At 42.6% G+C, this 18022-nt stretch overlaps 1 protein-coding gene across 1 annotated transcript in view; it reads right to left on the bottom strand.

Moving 5' to 3' along the window:
- Positions 1-18022, bottom strand: part of ANO1 (anoctamin 1) — a 187448-nt gene that overhangs the window by 161352 nt on the left and 8074 nt on the right. The window contains exon 2 of the mRNA XM_030200739.1: positions 6826-7158. Within this exon, the coding sequence (XP_030056599.1) occupies positions 6826-7158 (333 nt within the window). The remainder of the gene's footprint in view (positions 1-6825; positions 7159-18022) is intronic.

Here is an 18022-nt window from a genome sequence, read left to right as displayed (position 1 = left end):
GATGTCTACAAGGAAAATCGGAAATGCACGCAAACTTTAGTGCCCACCCAAATCATACTTATAAACAGGGGTGTGATGTCACGGGGAGCAGACTTTTGTAAAATAGGTGGTTTTTTTTGTAAAATCCACATCATAATCTGTTTGGGTAGGCAGCTTCTCCCCTTGCACCCCTCTAGCTACACCTTTGCTTACAACATACCTACAACACAACCTTCCAAACTAAACATTCCATGACTTTTACATGCATAAATAGCTGTGCTAAAAATCTACTATTAATGCACATTGGCCAGTTCCATGTGTAAGCTAGTTATACATAAAAACCACACACGGCTTCTAAAATAAACTCTTTAGACTTCTAAGTTTGCATTAAAATAGTGGACAACTTTAGGCTGTGGAGGAAGGAGTATTATATTACTGTTGTATATGGGGAGTAATAGTGCAGTACAAGGAGAAAAATATTACTGGTGGAAGGATGGGAGTAATATTCCATAGAACATAGCAATGGTAGATGTTTCACACTGGATCAGAACAAGGGTCCAGCAACCCCACCATCAGTTTCCATGAGTGGCTGATCTGGCAGATCCCAGGATCAGAGAGAGGGAAATAATCCTACATTGCGAGGGGAGGGAGTGATATTACTAAAGAGGAGAAGGAAGAAATATCACTGAACAGGAGGAGGCATACTATTACTGCAGTACAGGGGTAATATTACTTTAGATGGAGTAACATTACTGTAATAGGTGGCAATTACAGTGGTGTGTGTGTGTGTGTTGGGACAGGTGATAAAGTTAATGGAGATGAGCGAACTGCCAAATACTCAAAACAGCATGACTGCAAATATCTTTCTTAGGTCCTGCTTCCTGATGCCTGAACTCATAGATTATTACACTTACAGGATTCAGAGGATAAGAAATTTCTGGAAATCAGTTCCTGTGGGTCAGATTTTTATTTACCACCTGTGACTTTAGGCTTCTTCTGGAACAGATCTTCACAGAGCAGGCGGAGCAGATGATTCAGCCTACAGCAGGTTTCAAATTTTGCTTTTGATAGTTACCCATGCTGTGGCCTCATGTAAGTTATTCTTTCTTCCGTTGCATTAGGTGCCCAATCAGAAGTATTGCACCTGTATATAACATGCTCCCAAGAACTCTGGCTTAGGGCTTTATACAAATGCTGAAATAATAGTAATAGAACATGGATCTTTGAGTAACATGAACTCACATTCAATAAAAACAGGACTCAAAAGGTCCCACAAGGATGATGGAACTGGGTAGGAGAAGACTGGATTTGGTATGATAGTACACGGGCCTATCTACATAACAATAAAAACAGGACTCAAAAGGTCTCACATAGACGATAGACTTGGGTAGGAAGAGACTAGATTTGGTATGGTAGTTCATGGGCCTATCTGCTCACTGTAGTCGTGGAGAGACCATGTTCTGTACAATGCTGTGGTGAGGTTTGATATGGCCAAATGGTATCACCAAAGTGTAATATGGAAGAAGGGGAAAGTTATCCACCTTGCCCAGCAAGACAACTTTTCTGCATTCCCAGGTTTGACATGTGACAGTGAGGGAAGCTGCCATGCTCATACTTTTGGGATGGTCTCACCACTAGAGATGGCTAAAAAACTAGATTCAGCCCCAGCAAATATTCAGGCTGGATGGCTGGAGCTGGCAGATATTCTCTGACCATGGAACCTGAGAGATTCAGTATGATGGAGTGGACAGAGGCAGGGGGATTTTGATAGATTTGTTGTTATTTGTTAACTAACTGAGGCCTTTGGTTTTCCACTAAAGCACAGAATGAAATGAAGGGTGGACAACAGAGAGACTGGGCAGGAGAAATCCACAGTGGTGGCCAAGTTATTTGAACTGGGTCATGAGTTCTGGAACAAATGCTACATTGCTAGAAAAAAAATCACTACATTAAGATCAGTTAATGAAGAAAAATAGAAAAGAATGTGAGACTGAGCTGGAGATGTTAATGCCCTATTCTGAGAACTTGGAAGGCAATTTTAAAAGTTTTTTTCTGCAGGTAAGAATGTTTTAAGCATAGAAATAGACTTTTACAAAATTATCCTCCCGCTATGCATATGAACTTGTATGTATCAATTAACCTCAGACTCAGTGGAGGGCTGAGGTATTCTTTGGGGAAGGGGTTGCATTTATGTGTATACATTAACATTATAAAATCCACATATACGCACATACATTCACCAGGAAATCTGTGCATGCCAAAAGGCAAATGGAAATATATACGCAGAAATTTTCAGTTGTAATTGTCAAAGGGAATGTATGTGTACACTTTTGTTTTGAAAATTCACCAGACTCTGCACATACTATTTATATATCCAGACACTTATAAAATTTCTTCCTTGAACTAAAAGAAAATTTCAATGTGTTTGAATATCATTTGGGACACTCTCAGGTCCATCATTGTAAAGTGAAAACAGTTTGGCACCATCACTGCCTCGTTCACACTGTTTCTCCAAAGTCAGTAGCCACAGCTTAAGGAAACTGCTGAGGAAGGTCGTTGTGAAGACTAAGATTAATTGAAAAGAACTGCATAGGTCTCTGGCTGAACTGGGGGAAATGTTGACTGTTTAACAAATTCAAGGTTATTCCATAAATGTATCATATATGGGAGGGTGGCAAGAGGGAAGCCACTACTGAAGAAAAATTGTATGATGTGTCACATAGCATCTGAAAGAAACACTTAAGATGACACTGCATAGATGCGGAAGAAGAGTTTGGGGTTTGATGAGCCCAAAATGGAACCTTTTTATGTTAATGCTAAGCGATTTGTGTGAGGTAAAACAAACACAGCACATCACCCTGCTAACACAATCCCTACAGTAAAGAATTGTGGGAACGGTTTGCAGCAGTGGGGACAGATGGATGGTAAAAAGTACATCAGATCCCAGAGGAAAACCTGTTCCAGTTTGTCTCAGACCAGGGACTGGGGAGAGTATTCACCTTTCAGCAGGAGAATGATCTCAACCACAAAGCAAAAACAATGGAGTGGCTCAGCAAGAAGGCAGTGAATGTCCTTGAGTGGCCCAGTCAAAGCCCAAACTCAAATACAATAGAAAATCAGTGGCAAGACTTTAAGACCACAGTACACGGACGGACTGCAGCCAACCTGAAAGAGCTTGAGCTATTCTGCCAAGAAAAATAGGCAAAAGCTGCACCATCCACTGTGTAAAGTTGGCAGGAACTTATGTCAACTACTTATGGTTGTTATTGCTGCAAAACTGGCTGCCAGTTTCTATGCGGGCTGTATTACCCATAGAACAATTTATGAAAGTAAACCAAGTTATCTGAGTGAGAAGCACTTGTGGTAGGCACTGGGGTGTCATTTGAGATCATTTCAGCGTTCTTTGTTGGCTATCCTGAATGTGGGAGTTTAGGGGGAAGGTCTTGTATCACTCTAGGGTGTTTTCTGTGATCGTAACTATTTGGTGGAATAAGCTCCCTACAGAGATCTGGGTAGGAGTTGATTTCCTTACATTCTAGAGAATGGTCAAGACCTGGCTATTTTGACATTGATGTAGATGATCCCATGTGACTTTACTTAGTGATTTCAGAGGTTTTACTCTGTTAATATAGCACATTGAGCAATTAGTGGTTGGGATTGCAGTCCATAAATGAATAAATAAGGGGCTTCCACCAAGTATTCAGCCAAGGTGAACACTTATGCAATCAAGACTTTTTAGATTCTTGAATAAATTTTGAATATAATTGCTCGCTATCTCATTGAAATGTAGAGTATACTGTGTGAAACTCTTCAATGCATTTCTAAACAGCAAAATGTAAAAAAAACTGTATAAGGGAGTGAAGTCTTTTACAAGGTACTATAAAATTACCCATGGCATAAAATAGACACTAGGAAAATGGAGCCCTCACATATGTATTTCTGGGGTGGAGAATGAGTATAGTGGAGAAGGGATTGGCATCTGTGAGTACCTCATGAAATAAACACAGAACCGCTAATTCTTACCAGCACATACACAAATAGGGGAGAATTCTCTAAGTAGCATTCAAAAATGGGCACCAGAAAAAAAAATTGGGAGAACGCTCTTTACAGAATCACATGTAGCGCTGATTCCCACGCCTAAGTTTGGAGGCCAGACTTACAATCTCTGAAACCTGGTATAAATGCTGGTACCCAAGTTAGGCACATTGAGGCGGTATTCGATAACTACGTGAATAAGTTTTGGAATGCTCCTGACACCCCTGCCCCTCCCATGGCCATACCCCCTTTTGGGATATACGCTATGGGAGTTAGGTACCCTGTCTTTTAGAATAGTGTACATGCACGTGCAAATTTTAATGAGTGCCAATTAACATCAATAGTTGGTTGTTAGTACTCAATTACTGATGGTTAAGAGCTCATTAACCTATCAATTTGCGCACACATCTCAGCAGTGCACCCAAATTTGAATACCATGTATACAGAATGAGACAAAAGAAAGTAACCCTCTGGAGTTTTTTTGCTGTTTTCTCAGCAACCACTTGGAATTTCAAAGTAAAATTTTACAGCTTTATCTGTTGGTCTTATCTACGTTTATGTTGCGTGGAATGAGATTATCTTTAAACATCTTTAAATGCCGAAGTTGCAGACTTTTTAGCAGTCCACCCAGCAATTTTCATGCATTCAAAAATGTGTGCACTGTAAAACTACCATTACTTGAAAAATAAATTGGGGTACCAGCTTCCTGTTAATAATGTCCCAATAGGTTTTTGTACAAAGGAACAATGGCCTCCAAATTCACCGGATCTAAATCCCTTGGAATACCTTATCTGGAAAGCAATGTTGTACTCCTATCACAAGCTCCACCCAAAGCTACAAACAATCGCTGAAATCAAGGAAGTGCTGCAGATGATCTGGGACAGCCTGCCACAGGGACCAATCGACAAGGCTGTTAAGAACTTACCAAAGTGACTGAGGGTCTGTATTAAAGCTAGGGGTGAGCATTTGCAGTGACTGCAAAGTTCTGACACATTGTTAATTGTATCATTTGAGTGACGTTATTTTAGCTTGAACATTTTTAACATGCAAAAATTGCAAGGTAGAAATGCTAAAATGTCAGTAGCATCAACAGGGTTTAAGATTATTAAATGTTGTTTAATAGTTATATATGTAAGCATGATGACTAAATAAGTACGTAAAATTTCTTGTTGAAATTCAAAGCGGTTGCTGAGAAAACTGCAAAAGAAATTGTAGGGGGTTACTTTTTTTTTTTGTCTCAACATGTAGAATCCAGGGCAAAGCTTCTATTCAGTAAGGGGTCGATATTCAAAAGGGTTTCACCAGGCAGCAAAGGTTTCTGCCCAAATACCCCTTCTGAGCTGGCTGCCTGTCAATATTCTGTGGCATTTTGCCTTGGCCCACCCCTGTTCAAGGGTACTACCCATATTATCTGCTGCCTGAGGTAAGGATGAGATGGTGCCCCTGGGCCTCCCTGCTCCCCCAAACTTACATCTCTCCATTTACACTCTCTCAACTCTCTCCTCCCACCCAGGCCGCTCCTTCCCTATCTTCTTCCTTAACCCCTTCCCCGAGTGTACCTTCTTTTTTAGTTTTCTAAAAGTCAGCGGCAGCAGTGATTCTCATATGCTGCCCTGCCACTGGCACTGGCCTCCACTTTCTACTGTGGCTTGCCTCTCTGACATAACTTCCTGTTTCATCAGTGGTGGGCTGTAGTATAGAGAAGAAGCTGGTGCCGGCAACAGGGTATCATATGGGAATTGCTGGCGCTGCTGCCACCAAAAAATAAGATGGGAAAGGGTTTGAGAAAGGAAGGGGGAGCAGCCAGACCACAGACAGTGTGTGTGTGTGTGTGTGGGGGGGGGGGGGGGGGGGGGAGTGGAAAGATGCGAGATGCCGCTCCATGAAGTGTCACCTGAGGCCTCTGCCTCAATTGGCCTAATGGTAGGGCTGAAACTGCCACTGAATATCTCTGCTAACTGCCCATTCGCTAACTGGCTAGGTTAGAGGTGGTCTGGTGCAGAGCTTGGGCAGATCCAGTACTTAACTGGTTAGTGGTGATATTCAGTCTGCTAATCGGCTAAGTAAATGATAAAGTTAGGACAGCAAATAGGTTCTTCTAACTTAATGCACCAAGGAGTCCTTTTACAAAGCCATGGTTAAAAGTGGCCTGCAGTAGGGTAGGCGTGGATTTTGGGTGCGCGCAGAATTATTTTTCAGCGCACCTGTAAAAAAGGCCTCTTTTTTCCCTAGTGGTAAAGAATTTGGGTGGTAAGGACCTGCACGCGTCCGCTATGCACGTCCGAAAATAAAAATTATTTTTCAGACATGCGCCAAAAATGAAATTACTGCAAGAGCCACGCGGTAGTTGGGTGGTAAGTCCATTTTGGCGTGTATAGGCACCTACGTGGCTTAGTAAAGGTGCCCCAAGTTAACTAGACATCAGTCTGAATATCAGCCAGTGCCCGATTAACTTCCGGATATTCAATGCCAGGAGTTACGAATGGCCTGGCACTGAGTACCCATTTTAGGCTCCTTGGAAGTGTCTTACAAGATGCTTACCACTTCGGCCTGAATATTATCCCCTAAGCTTTTAAAAGACGTACATACTTTTATTCTCTTTTGGTCTCATCTACAATTTGGCTTTTTTTTTTTGTGAAAAGTAAGTAGTGAAAAGTAGATCTAATGGGCAAAGCTTCAGTTGGTAGCAAACTGCTATTAGCCACTATTTCATAATCTGTTCTGGACTTTACACCTGATTATACCAGCTGGAAAATATCACAGTCACTTTTGCTATAGCTTATTAAAGCGTATATTAAGAAAATTAGTTACATCCTCATCCTTCTCCAGTTCAAGGCCAGCTTCAATCAGGTTGCCTTCATACTCCTCTCGTCGGAACCTCTTGTCATCCTCATAGTAATCCATCTGAGGTTCTGGTACAGCTGCTTCAGCATCCCCTCCCTTGCCAGGCAACTGGCGATTCTCTTTTGTACTCCGAGCCCCGGACACAGCGTCATTCTGATAGACGCGCCTGCTTGGCGTCCTGGTGCCCGATGCCTTCTTGAAATGGTAAGCGAGGATATAATCCACCTTTCTCCTGCCATCTCGAAAGTACAGTCCATATTTACACGCTGAGTCCTGGTCGGTGGATAGTGAGTCCAATAACTGCAAGGAAGGAGCAAACACAAACAATTATTATTAGGGAAAATATATGGATAGAAGACGAAGTTGCAGGGGAGACTTTTTTTTTTATTGAACTAACAATACATCTGTGACAGCAATGACACTTTTTTTTTTTACTTAAGATTTTCAAAGTATCATATAAGAAATAAAAATAGCAATAAGCACTATTTTTAATGAAAACAATGTAGTCACATTAACTATTACTACTCAGTGGCATAGCTAGGTGGGGTGCCAGAGGAGCGGCCGCTCCCCCAAACGGAGTTCTGCGGCACCTATTTTTTTTCATTCTGTTACACTGAAAATGTGTGCCGGCGGAAGTCCGCTCTCACTCCTCCCGCGCCGTTAACCTGGCTCATCCTGGCTCTGCTTCTGTTGCTACTACTTATTTCTGCAGCTCTACTAGACGTATGCTGCGCTCTACACTAAACATATATGAGACAGTCCCTGTATGATAGAGTTTATGATCTAATCAAGACAGTCAAACAGGACAAATAAGGGATAAGGGACTATCTGATGGTGGGAATGATAAAGCAGACATGGGTACTGAACCAGGGCTGCTGAGAGACACAACTAGGCCCGAAGCAGGACCGCCGACTGCTACCCCCACTTGGGCTGCTGTGCCGTGCCCCCCACATTTTGGCCGCCACCGCCTCCTCCTGCCCCTTACCTTCCTGTGTCTGACTGCTCCTCTCTCGGTCTGTTGTCTCCTGCTCCTGTGTGCCAGGAGACGGATGATTGCATTAAGGCGATAACCCAGGTCACCGGGCTATTACATTAATACAATCATTCGGGTCCTGGCACATAGGAACAGAAGAGAGACAGACCCGGAAGCAAGCGGGCAAGAAGAAGCTTGCTGGTGTCAGCCCCCCCCCCCCCCCCCCCGTTGGAGGCTGGGCGTGGGCTTTTAGCCCAGATTTGAATATGGCCAGAACTGGAGCTTGATGTACTGACTCATTAAGTCTATTGTAGGCATACCATAAAAGCAAGATAAAAGGAACAGATTCTGGGGTTGGCATTAACAATTCCTAGTTCACATCACAGAAGAGAGAAGGAAAAGAGGAGCATGGGGAGCACTAAACAGCAATGAGGCTTCTTTTTGCTACTTCTGCAAAAGTTTGAGGATGTTTTAAATAGGTAAAAGAAACCTTCCACTCCTCTGCAAGTTAGCACTTTCAGTTTACACCAATTGCAAAGCTGGAATTGTGTTAGTCAGAATAAAACCCTCATATCCTGACTGGGATTCAAGTTAATAAAGAGGCTACATGCTTGTTTAGATTCAGGCGCATTCGATAATCCTTCCCTTGGTTGGCTAATCTTGGTTTGGATCATCTGTGTATCCCCACCCATGACATGTTATCAGTGGCTGCTTTAAATCAGCTGAGAAAGATATCCCCCTAGATAAAGACTAGATCCAGCCAGCTGGTTGCATAGCTCTGCTGGAATGGCTCATGGACCACAGCCAGGAAGCCGCTTCTTATCTTGCTTCTTGTCAATTTTTCTCACTTAATTCAGGGCATCAGTGCATAATCTCACTCTGTACTGCCTTGGTGACCCTATGATCTTTATTCTCATTTATTTATACTCGTTTGATTTAGTTATGGATTGTTATGATAGTGTTATGGCATGGAGGAGTGGCCTAGTGGTTAGAACACCCATCTTGACATTCAGAGGTGACCAGTTCAAATCCCACTGCTGTTGTTTGTGACCTTGGGCAAATCACTTAACCCTCCATTGATTCAGGTACAAACTTAGATTATAAGCCCTCCAGGGACAGAGACATATCCAGTGTACCTGAATGTGACTCACCTTGAGCTACTACTGAAAAAGGTGTGAGCAAAATCTAAATAAATATTAATTGTAATTTTATTCCTGTGTACACCTGTACTGCACGTATGAACAATTTATCCACTGAAAAACTCAGGATCTTGTTTATGTTAAAGGATAACAAAGGCCTCATTCTTCTGTCTCTCGCTTTTCCTGGGTTCCCATCTCATAATAACCACATTAATCATAAAGTCAATAAGTAAGCAGCGATTTACGGAAGACCAAATAACTATGCAGCATACAATGTAAACAAGATCTCTTTCAGTAAAAATGTCATGTAGAGATACCAGTGAAGATGTCATTTTATCAGCACCTCACCCTGTGCAAGTTTGGTCCTGGAGAAGATATTTAAAAAAGATGAAGAGTAGGGTCTCTCAGTTGAGAACATAAATCCTTGGTCTTCACTCCCAGTTCTCAAGAGTCACCAATGGGTCACGTTTTCAGGATATCCCTAATGAATATGAATGCCTACTACCTGCATTAGATACAAATCTCTTTCATGCATATTCATTAGGGACAAAGAGTAGAGGCTGACCACAGACTAGACCAACTCGGGAGATAATGTTGATGAAAACACTATTGATTGTTCAAGGGACCCAACACGGTTTGTGTTTCGACGCCCAATGGCGTCTGCCTCAGGGGTCACAAAAGGTATTCTAAAAAATACACACATACGTAAATATTTAACACATAAAATAAAACATATTATAAAAAGACATATGCAGTGGCGTACCAAGGGGGGGGGGGGGGCGGTGGGGGCGGTCCGCCCCGGGTGTCAGTGGGTGGGGGGGTGATCCGCTTCGCTCCCGCTGCTCCCACCCTACCTTAAAAAATTTTTTTTGAAGCGTCGTTGCAGGCAGCGCCTCGCGTCTGCCCTGCTGGTAAAAGAAGTAAATCTCTTTGCTTCGAAGTTCATCATCGTCGGGCCTCACTATGTTCCGCCCTCGCGGAAATAGGAAGTTACCTCAGAGGAGGGCGGGACATAGTGAGGCCCGACGACGACTAACTTCGAAGCGAAGAGATTTATTTCTTTTACCTGCAAGGCAGACACGAGGCGCTGCCTGCAACGACGCTTCAAAAAACTTTTTTTAAAGGTAGGGTGGGAGCAGGAGAGTCGAGGGGGGGTCCTCAGATGGGAGAGGGGTGTTGTGGGGGTTCTCACATGGGGAGGGGAGGGGTTTTTATATGGGAGAAGGGGACTGGGGTGGGGAGGGGGTCTCAGATGGGAGAGGGGTGTTGTGGGGGTTCTCACATGTGGAGGGGAGGGGGTTTTTATATGGGAGAAGGGGACTGGGGTGGGGTGGGGGTCTCAGATGGGAGAGGGGTGTTGTGGGGGTTCTCACATGGGGAGGGGAGGGGGTTTTTATATGGGAGAAGGGGACTGGGGTGGGGTGGGGGGTCTCAGATGGGAGAGGGGTGTTGTGGGGGTTCTCACATGGGAAGGGGAGGGGGTTTTTATATGGGAGAAGGGGACTGGAGTGGGGAGGGGGTTTCCAGATGGGAGAAGGGGACTGAGGTGGGGAGGAGGTTCTCAGATGGGAGAGGAGAGGGGTATTCTGGGTTCTCAGATGGGAGGACTGGGGTGGGGAGGGGGTTCTCAGATGTGAGAAGGGGACTGGGGAGGGAAGGGTTCTCAGATGGGAGGTGGGGTGGGGGCTCTCAAATGGGAGAAGGGGGCTGGAACGGGTTTTGAGAAGGGGTCATGACGGAAAATGGGGCATGCCTGGGTCAGGTAGGAGAATGGGTTGGGCTGAAAAGGGGGGCAAGGCATGTGGATGAAGGGGGCTGAAACTGGGGGCTGAAGGAGGGTAGGTGGGATAAGGGGGCTAGTACTGGGACTGGGGGCTGAAAGGCGGCAGGGGCTGAAATTGTGGGGGCTGGGGGCTGAAAAGGAGACAGGGAGAAGTGGCTGGGGCTGAAGCTCAGGACTGGTGACAGAAAAGGGCTGGGGTTGAAACTGGGGGCTAAAAAGGGGACAAGGAGAAGTGGCTGGGGGCTAAAGCTCGGGACTGGTGGGAGAAAAGGACTGGGGCTGAAAAAAAGGGGCAGAGAGGGGACAGATCCTGGATGGAAGGGGGAGTGAGAGGGAGGGCAGACCCTAGATGGATGGGAGAGGGAGGGCAAATGGTGGATTGAGCGGACAGAGAGAAAGGGCAGACAGTGGATGGAAGCGATAGAAAGGGCAGACAGTGAATGGAAGGGGGAGAGAGAGAGGGCAGACAGGGGCAGATGGTGGATGGAAGGGGCAGAGATAGAGGGCAGATGTAGATGGAAGAGGCAGGGAGAGAGGGCAGACATTGGATGGAGGGGACAGCAGAGAGGGCAGACACTGGATGGCAGAGAGAGAAGAAAGACGGATGCTGGATGGAAGGAAGACAGTGAAAAGAAGATGAGAAAAGCAGAAACCAGAGACAACAAACTGTAAATAAAATATATATTTTTATTTTTTTTGCTTTAGGATAAAGTAGTATTGTAGCTGTGTTAATGTTTATAATAGAACATGTAAACAAGGTAATCTTTTTATTGGACTAATTTTAATACATTTTGGCTAACTTTCGGAGAACAAAACCCCCTTCCTCAGGTCCGGATAGGATATTGTAACAGCACTATACTGTATTGACCTGAGGAAGGATGTTTTGGCCTCTGAAAGCTAAATGTATTAGTCTAATAAAATGGTATTATTTTATTTTCTATATTTGTTTTATTTCTATTTGTTAATTTGTAAAGTGGTGATTGGTACTTGTTAGTTTTTTCAAATTTACATCTGCTGTCTTTATGTTTTGCACAGTACTAGGGGACATTTTCTGTTTCTGTGGTGTTGCATTGTATGCAGAGTCTGGCATCTTGGGGGTTCAGTTTAATTTTTGTCTAAATAGAAAGTTTATTATTGCTTATTCTATAGTGGATTAGGGTGTATCTGTGTTTGTGAAAAAGACATGGCTTTCGGTTGGCATTGACTGTGCAAGATGGACGATCTGTGTTATTCTGCCTGGTTTCATTTTACAGTAGGTGAATTGATGTTCTAGTGCTCACTGTAGTGTTTAAGATGCTTTCCTTTTCCTTATGTGACTTGTAGAAATTACTGCTTATGGTATGCTAGAATTGCTCTATAGGTCCTGAGTGTTTTGTATTCTCGGCATGCCTAGTACTAGATTTTGGAGGGGGGTGTTAAAAAATGACCGGCCCCGGGTGTCAACTACCCTAGGTACGCCACTGGAGATATGCAAACCAAAAGGAACATTTGATGATTCCCCTACGGGTGGCCTAACAATAGGTGTTTATTACTTTATTTATTTTTTCAGTGTTGCATGGTTTAGTTGTATTTTAGAAAATTTTCTGTAAAAATGGGATTTTATATATAATATATTTTACCCCAAAATTCCTCCCATGTGCATTCAGATAACATGATTAAATGTGAATTGAGATTTAGATTTATGATTATGAAATGTATTCCAATAGGACATTATTTACTTTTTTTATCATCTTATAAATGTTTTTAATTCTACTCTTTTTATATTTTTCAAACTATACTCCGTTCAAAAGATGATTTTTATCCACATAGCACCTTTTTTATTTTTATACTCATATTAGCTCAGTTTGGTTTTTTACAACCTCTTCCTGGTCTCATTCATATGCATGAGGATGCGTACATATTCAATAGGTCAGCATTTAAATATCTTACGTTTTTTACATCCTTCCTTTTCCACTGTGAGCTAGTTCCTGCTGTTATGCTGCTGGTTTTGTTCTTTCTCCATTGGTAGGTAGCCGTTATTCCACCACCTGCACTGTTCAGCCCTCTAGGTCTAAATCACCATTATGACTGAATGATACCCTGATAAACTTCCTTTGATGAGATTGAAATGCCTGATCAGATTTTTGCTTTTATGTTGCCATTTGTGTTATATTGTCTTAGTTTAATCATAGTCCTTGTTTTTCTACTTTTTAACTCCATTTGTTTTCAAGTTGGCTTTTATGGTCCGTCAGATTCGATATATCACAGACCTGGAGAGTTTTAAAGGCTATGGGTTGCATCTTATAACTATGGGCTCAATGATTTAAAAATGTTGTCAGTTACAGAGCTGCCAAGTTACCCATTCCAGGAGGGAGACTTTTTGGCCAGTCCTGGATTTCTGCCAACTTCATCCTGGTGCATTATGGAACCTGCAGCACTGATTTCAATGGCTAGAATCATGGACTGCAAATGCTACACTGCTTTGGGATGTAACTTTAAAATCAGGACTGGCCAAAAAGTCTCCCTCCTGGAATGGGTAACTTGGCAGCTCTGCAATTACCCTTTTCATATATTCTTGATATGTATATAACATCTGATCCATGTTTACCTTATACATATGGACCTGAGCGTCTCGTTTGGAAACTTTCGCACATTTTTCAACGACAATGTACAGCCTCAGCACTGCTATGCTGAAATCATTGACGCTTCATTGATTTTTTTTTTACATTTTTTTTTCATTTGTACCCCATGCTTTCCCACTCATGGCAGGCTCAATGCAGCTTACATGGGGCAATGGAGGGTTAAGTGACTTGCCCAGAGTCACAAGGAGCTGCCTGTGCCTGAAGTGGGAATCAAACTCAGTTCCTCAGTTCCCCAGGACCAAAGTCCACCACCCTAACCACTAGGCCACTCCAAGCTTACAAGAAATGAGATGCACATGTATTTGGCAATTCGCTGTCTAGTCTCTTTTTAGCTCTTCCTCTTTTTCTCAGCATTTATAATTGCTTTGGCCATTTTACTCTGTTGGTTCGATGCATTTTTTGAAAATACTGTTTCACTGTATGTTCATTATACTGCTATTGATGATTCTTAAGGTTGTCCCAGCAATTAGGTTCATACTCAAAAACTTTTTACATCTATTGATGCTTTATAAGTTCACTTAAACTCTCCATTGGATCACTTGTATACATCACATAATTACTTTTAGGTTTATCAAGCTTTTTCATATAATGTTTATACCATAAATGTTTTTTGTTTTTTAGATTTGATGTGTGCAGGAAACTCGATTAGAATTTCTATAGAGCTCACCCTGTTTCACAAATTCGCTTTACATATGTGCTCTGTGGTGAGTTCCACCTTCTCCTTAAAAACGGGCGAGATTTCCAGCTACCCTCCTTGCCGCCGCTCCCTCCCCCCTCCGTGCCGGGCCCCCTGCACTGACCTGACAGCGCCTCTCACCTCTGTGTGAAAGCGCTGCAGGCAGCGGTAGATCGCTCTGCTGCTGCCTGCAGCGCTTCCACACGGAGGTGAGAGGCGCTGTCAGGTCAGTGCAGGGGGCCCGATGCGGAGGAGGGCGGGAGCTGTGGCGAGAATGGGGGGGAGGGTGGAGGTTGGTATGCGCTATGTTCGTTTCCAGGCGGCAGCATCCGCAAGTGACTCCGACTTCGTTTCCCTCTCTGTTCCGCCCTCTGACGTCATCACTTCTTGACGCGAGGGTGGGACAGAGAGGGAAGTCTCTACTGCGCATTTGCAGGTGAGTCGGTCACTTGCCGTTTATATGTTTGATTGATGCACTTATCTAATGAGTTTATTGATATAGTCCTCTGCAGTCCATTGATATTTTATACATATATTTTTATTCATTATTCATGAGCTGCTTTTTATGTTATATTTTACTTTGATTTTAAATTGATTTCTGTTAACATGTCTGCTGTTTAATATAAAGGTAACATATCTTTTAATATATTTTTAATGTATTTTTTATATGATTTCATCTGATACACATATGTTCCTTTTGGTTTACATACATCTTTTTATAATATGTTTTATTTTATGTGTTAAATATTTACATATGTGTATATTTTTTAGAATATCTTTTTGTGACCCCTGAGGCAGACGCCATTGGGCGTCGAAACATGGACCGTGTCGGGTCCCTTGAACAATCAATAAAGTGTTTTCACCAACATTATCTCCTGAGTTGGTCTAGTCTGTGGTCAGCCTCTACTCCTTGTGCACCGAGTCTATTCATCGTAGAGGTTTCTCCTGCTTTTTTGTTCCTATTCATTAGGGACATCCTGAATACCAGGCCTATTGGCAGCTATCAAGAACTGAGAGCGAAAACCCTGCCATCGATCCTAGCCTAACGCATTCACTGGTGGTATCTGCTGAGCTATGACCAGGAGACCTCAGGCTTATAGTTTCTAATGATTTTAAGGCAGCAAAACAGTGTGAAAAGGTGGTGACGAGCCAGAGGGATGCAATAGAGAGAAGCCTAACCAGCAGAAAAGAGATGAAACATGAATTGATACAACCTCACTTGCATTACTGGGTTCCGTTGTATCTCAGTAAGAATATAAAGAAGCTAGAGGCAGTTCAGAAGAAAGCAACCAAAATGTTGTGATGTCTGTGCCAGGAAACTTATGAGATGAGAATTAAGGACCTGAATATGTGCACTCTGAAGGAGAGGAAGGATAGCATGCTGTGATACAGATGATTAAATATCTGAAAGATGTTAACACTTTCCAAAGGAAAGGCAGCTGTAGAACTAGGGGACGTGATATGAAACTACAAAGAGGCAGACTCGGGAAAAACATCAGAAAAGATTTTTTCATGGAAAGGGTGGTAAGTGCCAGGAATGCGCTTCTGGTGGAGGTGGTAGAGGCATGGGATAAACACAGAAGATCCCTTAAACATAAGAGGATGAGAAAAAAGCACTGGGGTAACCTGCATGAAGTAGCACTTCTGCTCAAAACAGCAGTGGGATAAATTTATTGAACTTCCAGGAAGACATGGGTGATCTGCACAATGACAACTACACTCTTTAATGAAGAATGGGGAGTCTTGAACAGAGTGGCATTTGCAACCCTACATGAAACATGGAAGTATCCTGCAAGGAGTGGCATTTACAACCCTAAATTAAGCATGGGAGTAATCTACATTGAGTAGCATTTACAAGCCTAAATGAAGCACAGTAATCTTCAGAGTGACAATTACAATCCTAAATGAAGCAGGGAGGAAACCTGCACAAAGTGGCATTTACAAACATAAGGGCTACTTTTAATACGGCTTTGTTGTGCATTTCTGTCTTTATGTGTGTGTAAAATGCTTCTTATAAAATTATCCTTTGGATAAAAGTCAACATGGTGTAGGTGTGTTTGCTTTTCCTCCACCCAAAACTGCTCCAGAGTTATGACTTACATGAATGAGTCTTTATAAAATGCGTGCGTTCACAAGTATTGTACGAGCACATGTGGGTCACTATAGTCATGATTTCAGCAGCTTTCGTAAAGCAATTTTGTAAAACTGGCTTAAATAGGAAACTTCTTGGCCTGCACACGCAGGTGAGCCTCCACATGAATACAAAGGGATGATCTGCACTGTGCAGTAGTTACAACCTGAATTGAAGCATGGAGAGGCGATTGCAACCCTAGTCATGTTGCTACGCAAACTAGACAGCAGATGAAGACTGAAATGACCTATCATTTACTATGTTTCTTTGAATATACCGCTCTACACAGTGCGCATAAGATGGAATTTAAAGCCTTTGTGAAAAGGGGGGACACCAGCTAGCATTGAAAATTTTGCATTAGATGGTTAGGTTAGATGGCTGTCACTGTGCACAGGGAGCTGGTTTAAATATTGGTGCCTATATTTATTTATTTATTTTAACCACTTTTAACTCGCTTACAAACTGAGCAGTTTCCATAAAAACATGCATACTAAATACAAAATTTAAAAAAATAACAAACACGTCTTCAATAACCTACATAACATTAAGTGCTGCCATCACAAACTCTCCAAACCTGCATTGCCTATCAGAAAAAAAGCTTGTACAAAAAGCTGTGTTTTTAACAATTTCTTAACTTGTTGAATACTATTACTTATATGCAACTAACCAGGCAGGGAATTCCACATAAGTGTTCCTGCAAATGAAAAAGCTGATGCTCAGGTAGTTGCATAATGCGCAGAAGATACCAAATGCAAATTCAAACTTTTAGTAAAATCAGATCTTAAAGACCGTCCAGATGAAAACAACATGAAAACCTGGCTAAAATACCATGGCATTTTAACATAAATCACCAAGTAGATGTAGGTGATATTTTCAGCTCCAATCTAGCAGGTTAGGCTGTGACTGAAAATACTTATTACATCGTATTCATGAGTCACCAACACTACAGTTTCATTCCAGCAGCAAGCTGAAAGGAAGATATCCCTGAAAGTAGTTAGGTTGGCAGTAAGCTGTGAATTTGAAACCTTAATTCATTTCTATGCAATCCCACTCGGTGTGGGACCTTGAACAAGTTAGTTCAGCTCCATGTTTGGTTCATCTTAGCTTCCTTAAGCTCTTTCAGGTAAGCACATTGTAAGCATATGATTATCTTGTGCAGTTCTGTACACATGGATGATGCTGTCAGATGATCAGCCAACCCTGCAATCAAGAGACCGCACAGAGCTCAGTCTCTGGCATGTGGACTTGGCATCAGGAAAACAGACTTAGAGCAGCAGTAACTATGGCAGTCACTCAGAGTGAACTGTATTAACTGGCAGCCAGCCTGCATAAGCTTAGCAGGGACACTAGTCAGCAGCTGAAGACAAGTACCCATGATGACCTGAGTATCTTCATGGTGACATGTACTGGTGGGGGGAGGGGTGCAGACTATCCATTTAAAAAGAACAAGCCAATTGATAGTAGATGATAGGATGCCCAAGACGTCAGAGAGGGGTGCCACCAAGATGCATGGGTGAACTAATTACATACTTATATAGAGATACCATGCAGCAAAAGAATGCAATAACGTACGCAACCCCAAATGAAGTACAGCATTCTTCATAGAGTGACAATTACAACTCCTAAGTGGCATTAAAAACCCTAAGGGGGTAATTTAAAAATTATATAATTGGATAAACCCAAGACTGACTTAGTCTGTCCTTCCCAACATGGAGCTGTCTTATGACTTTCTTAACCTAGGTGACTAGCATGACTTTGTTCATACCAGGATCTTGCCTCTGGGCTTCCTTTTCAGCGTATCCCTCTCATTAATTACCTTCTGATCATGGCTATAAACATGT

Source organism: Microcaecilia unicolor, chromosome 4, assembly GCF_901765095.1.
Source record: "Microcaecilia unicolor chromosome 4, aMicUni1.1, whole genome shotgun sequence".
Taxonomy (NCBI): Eukaryota; Metazoa; Chordata; class Amphibia; order Gymnophiona; family Siphonopidae; genus Microcaecilia; species Microcaecilia unicolor.
Note: the sequence above shows the minus strand (reverse complement) of the source record. Positions and strands in the feature narration are given on the sequence as shown.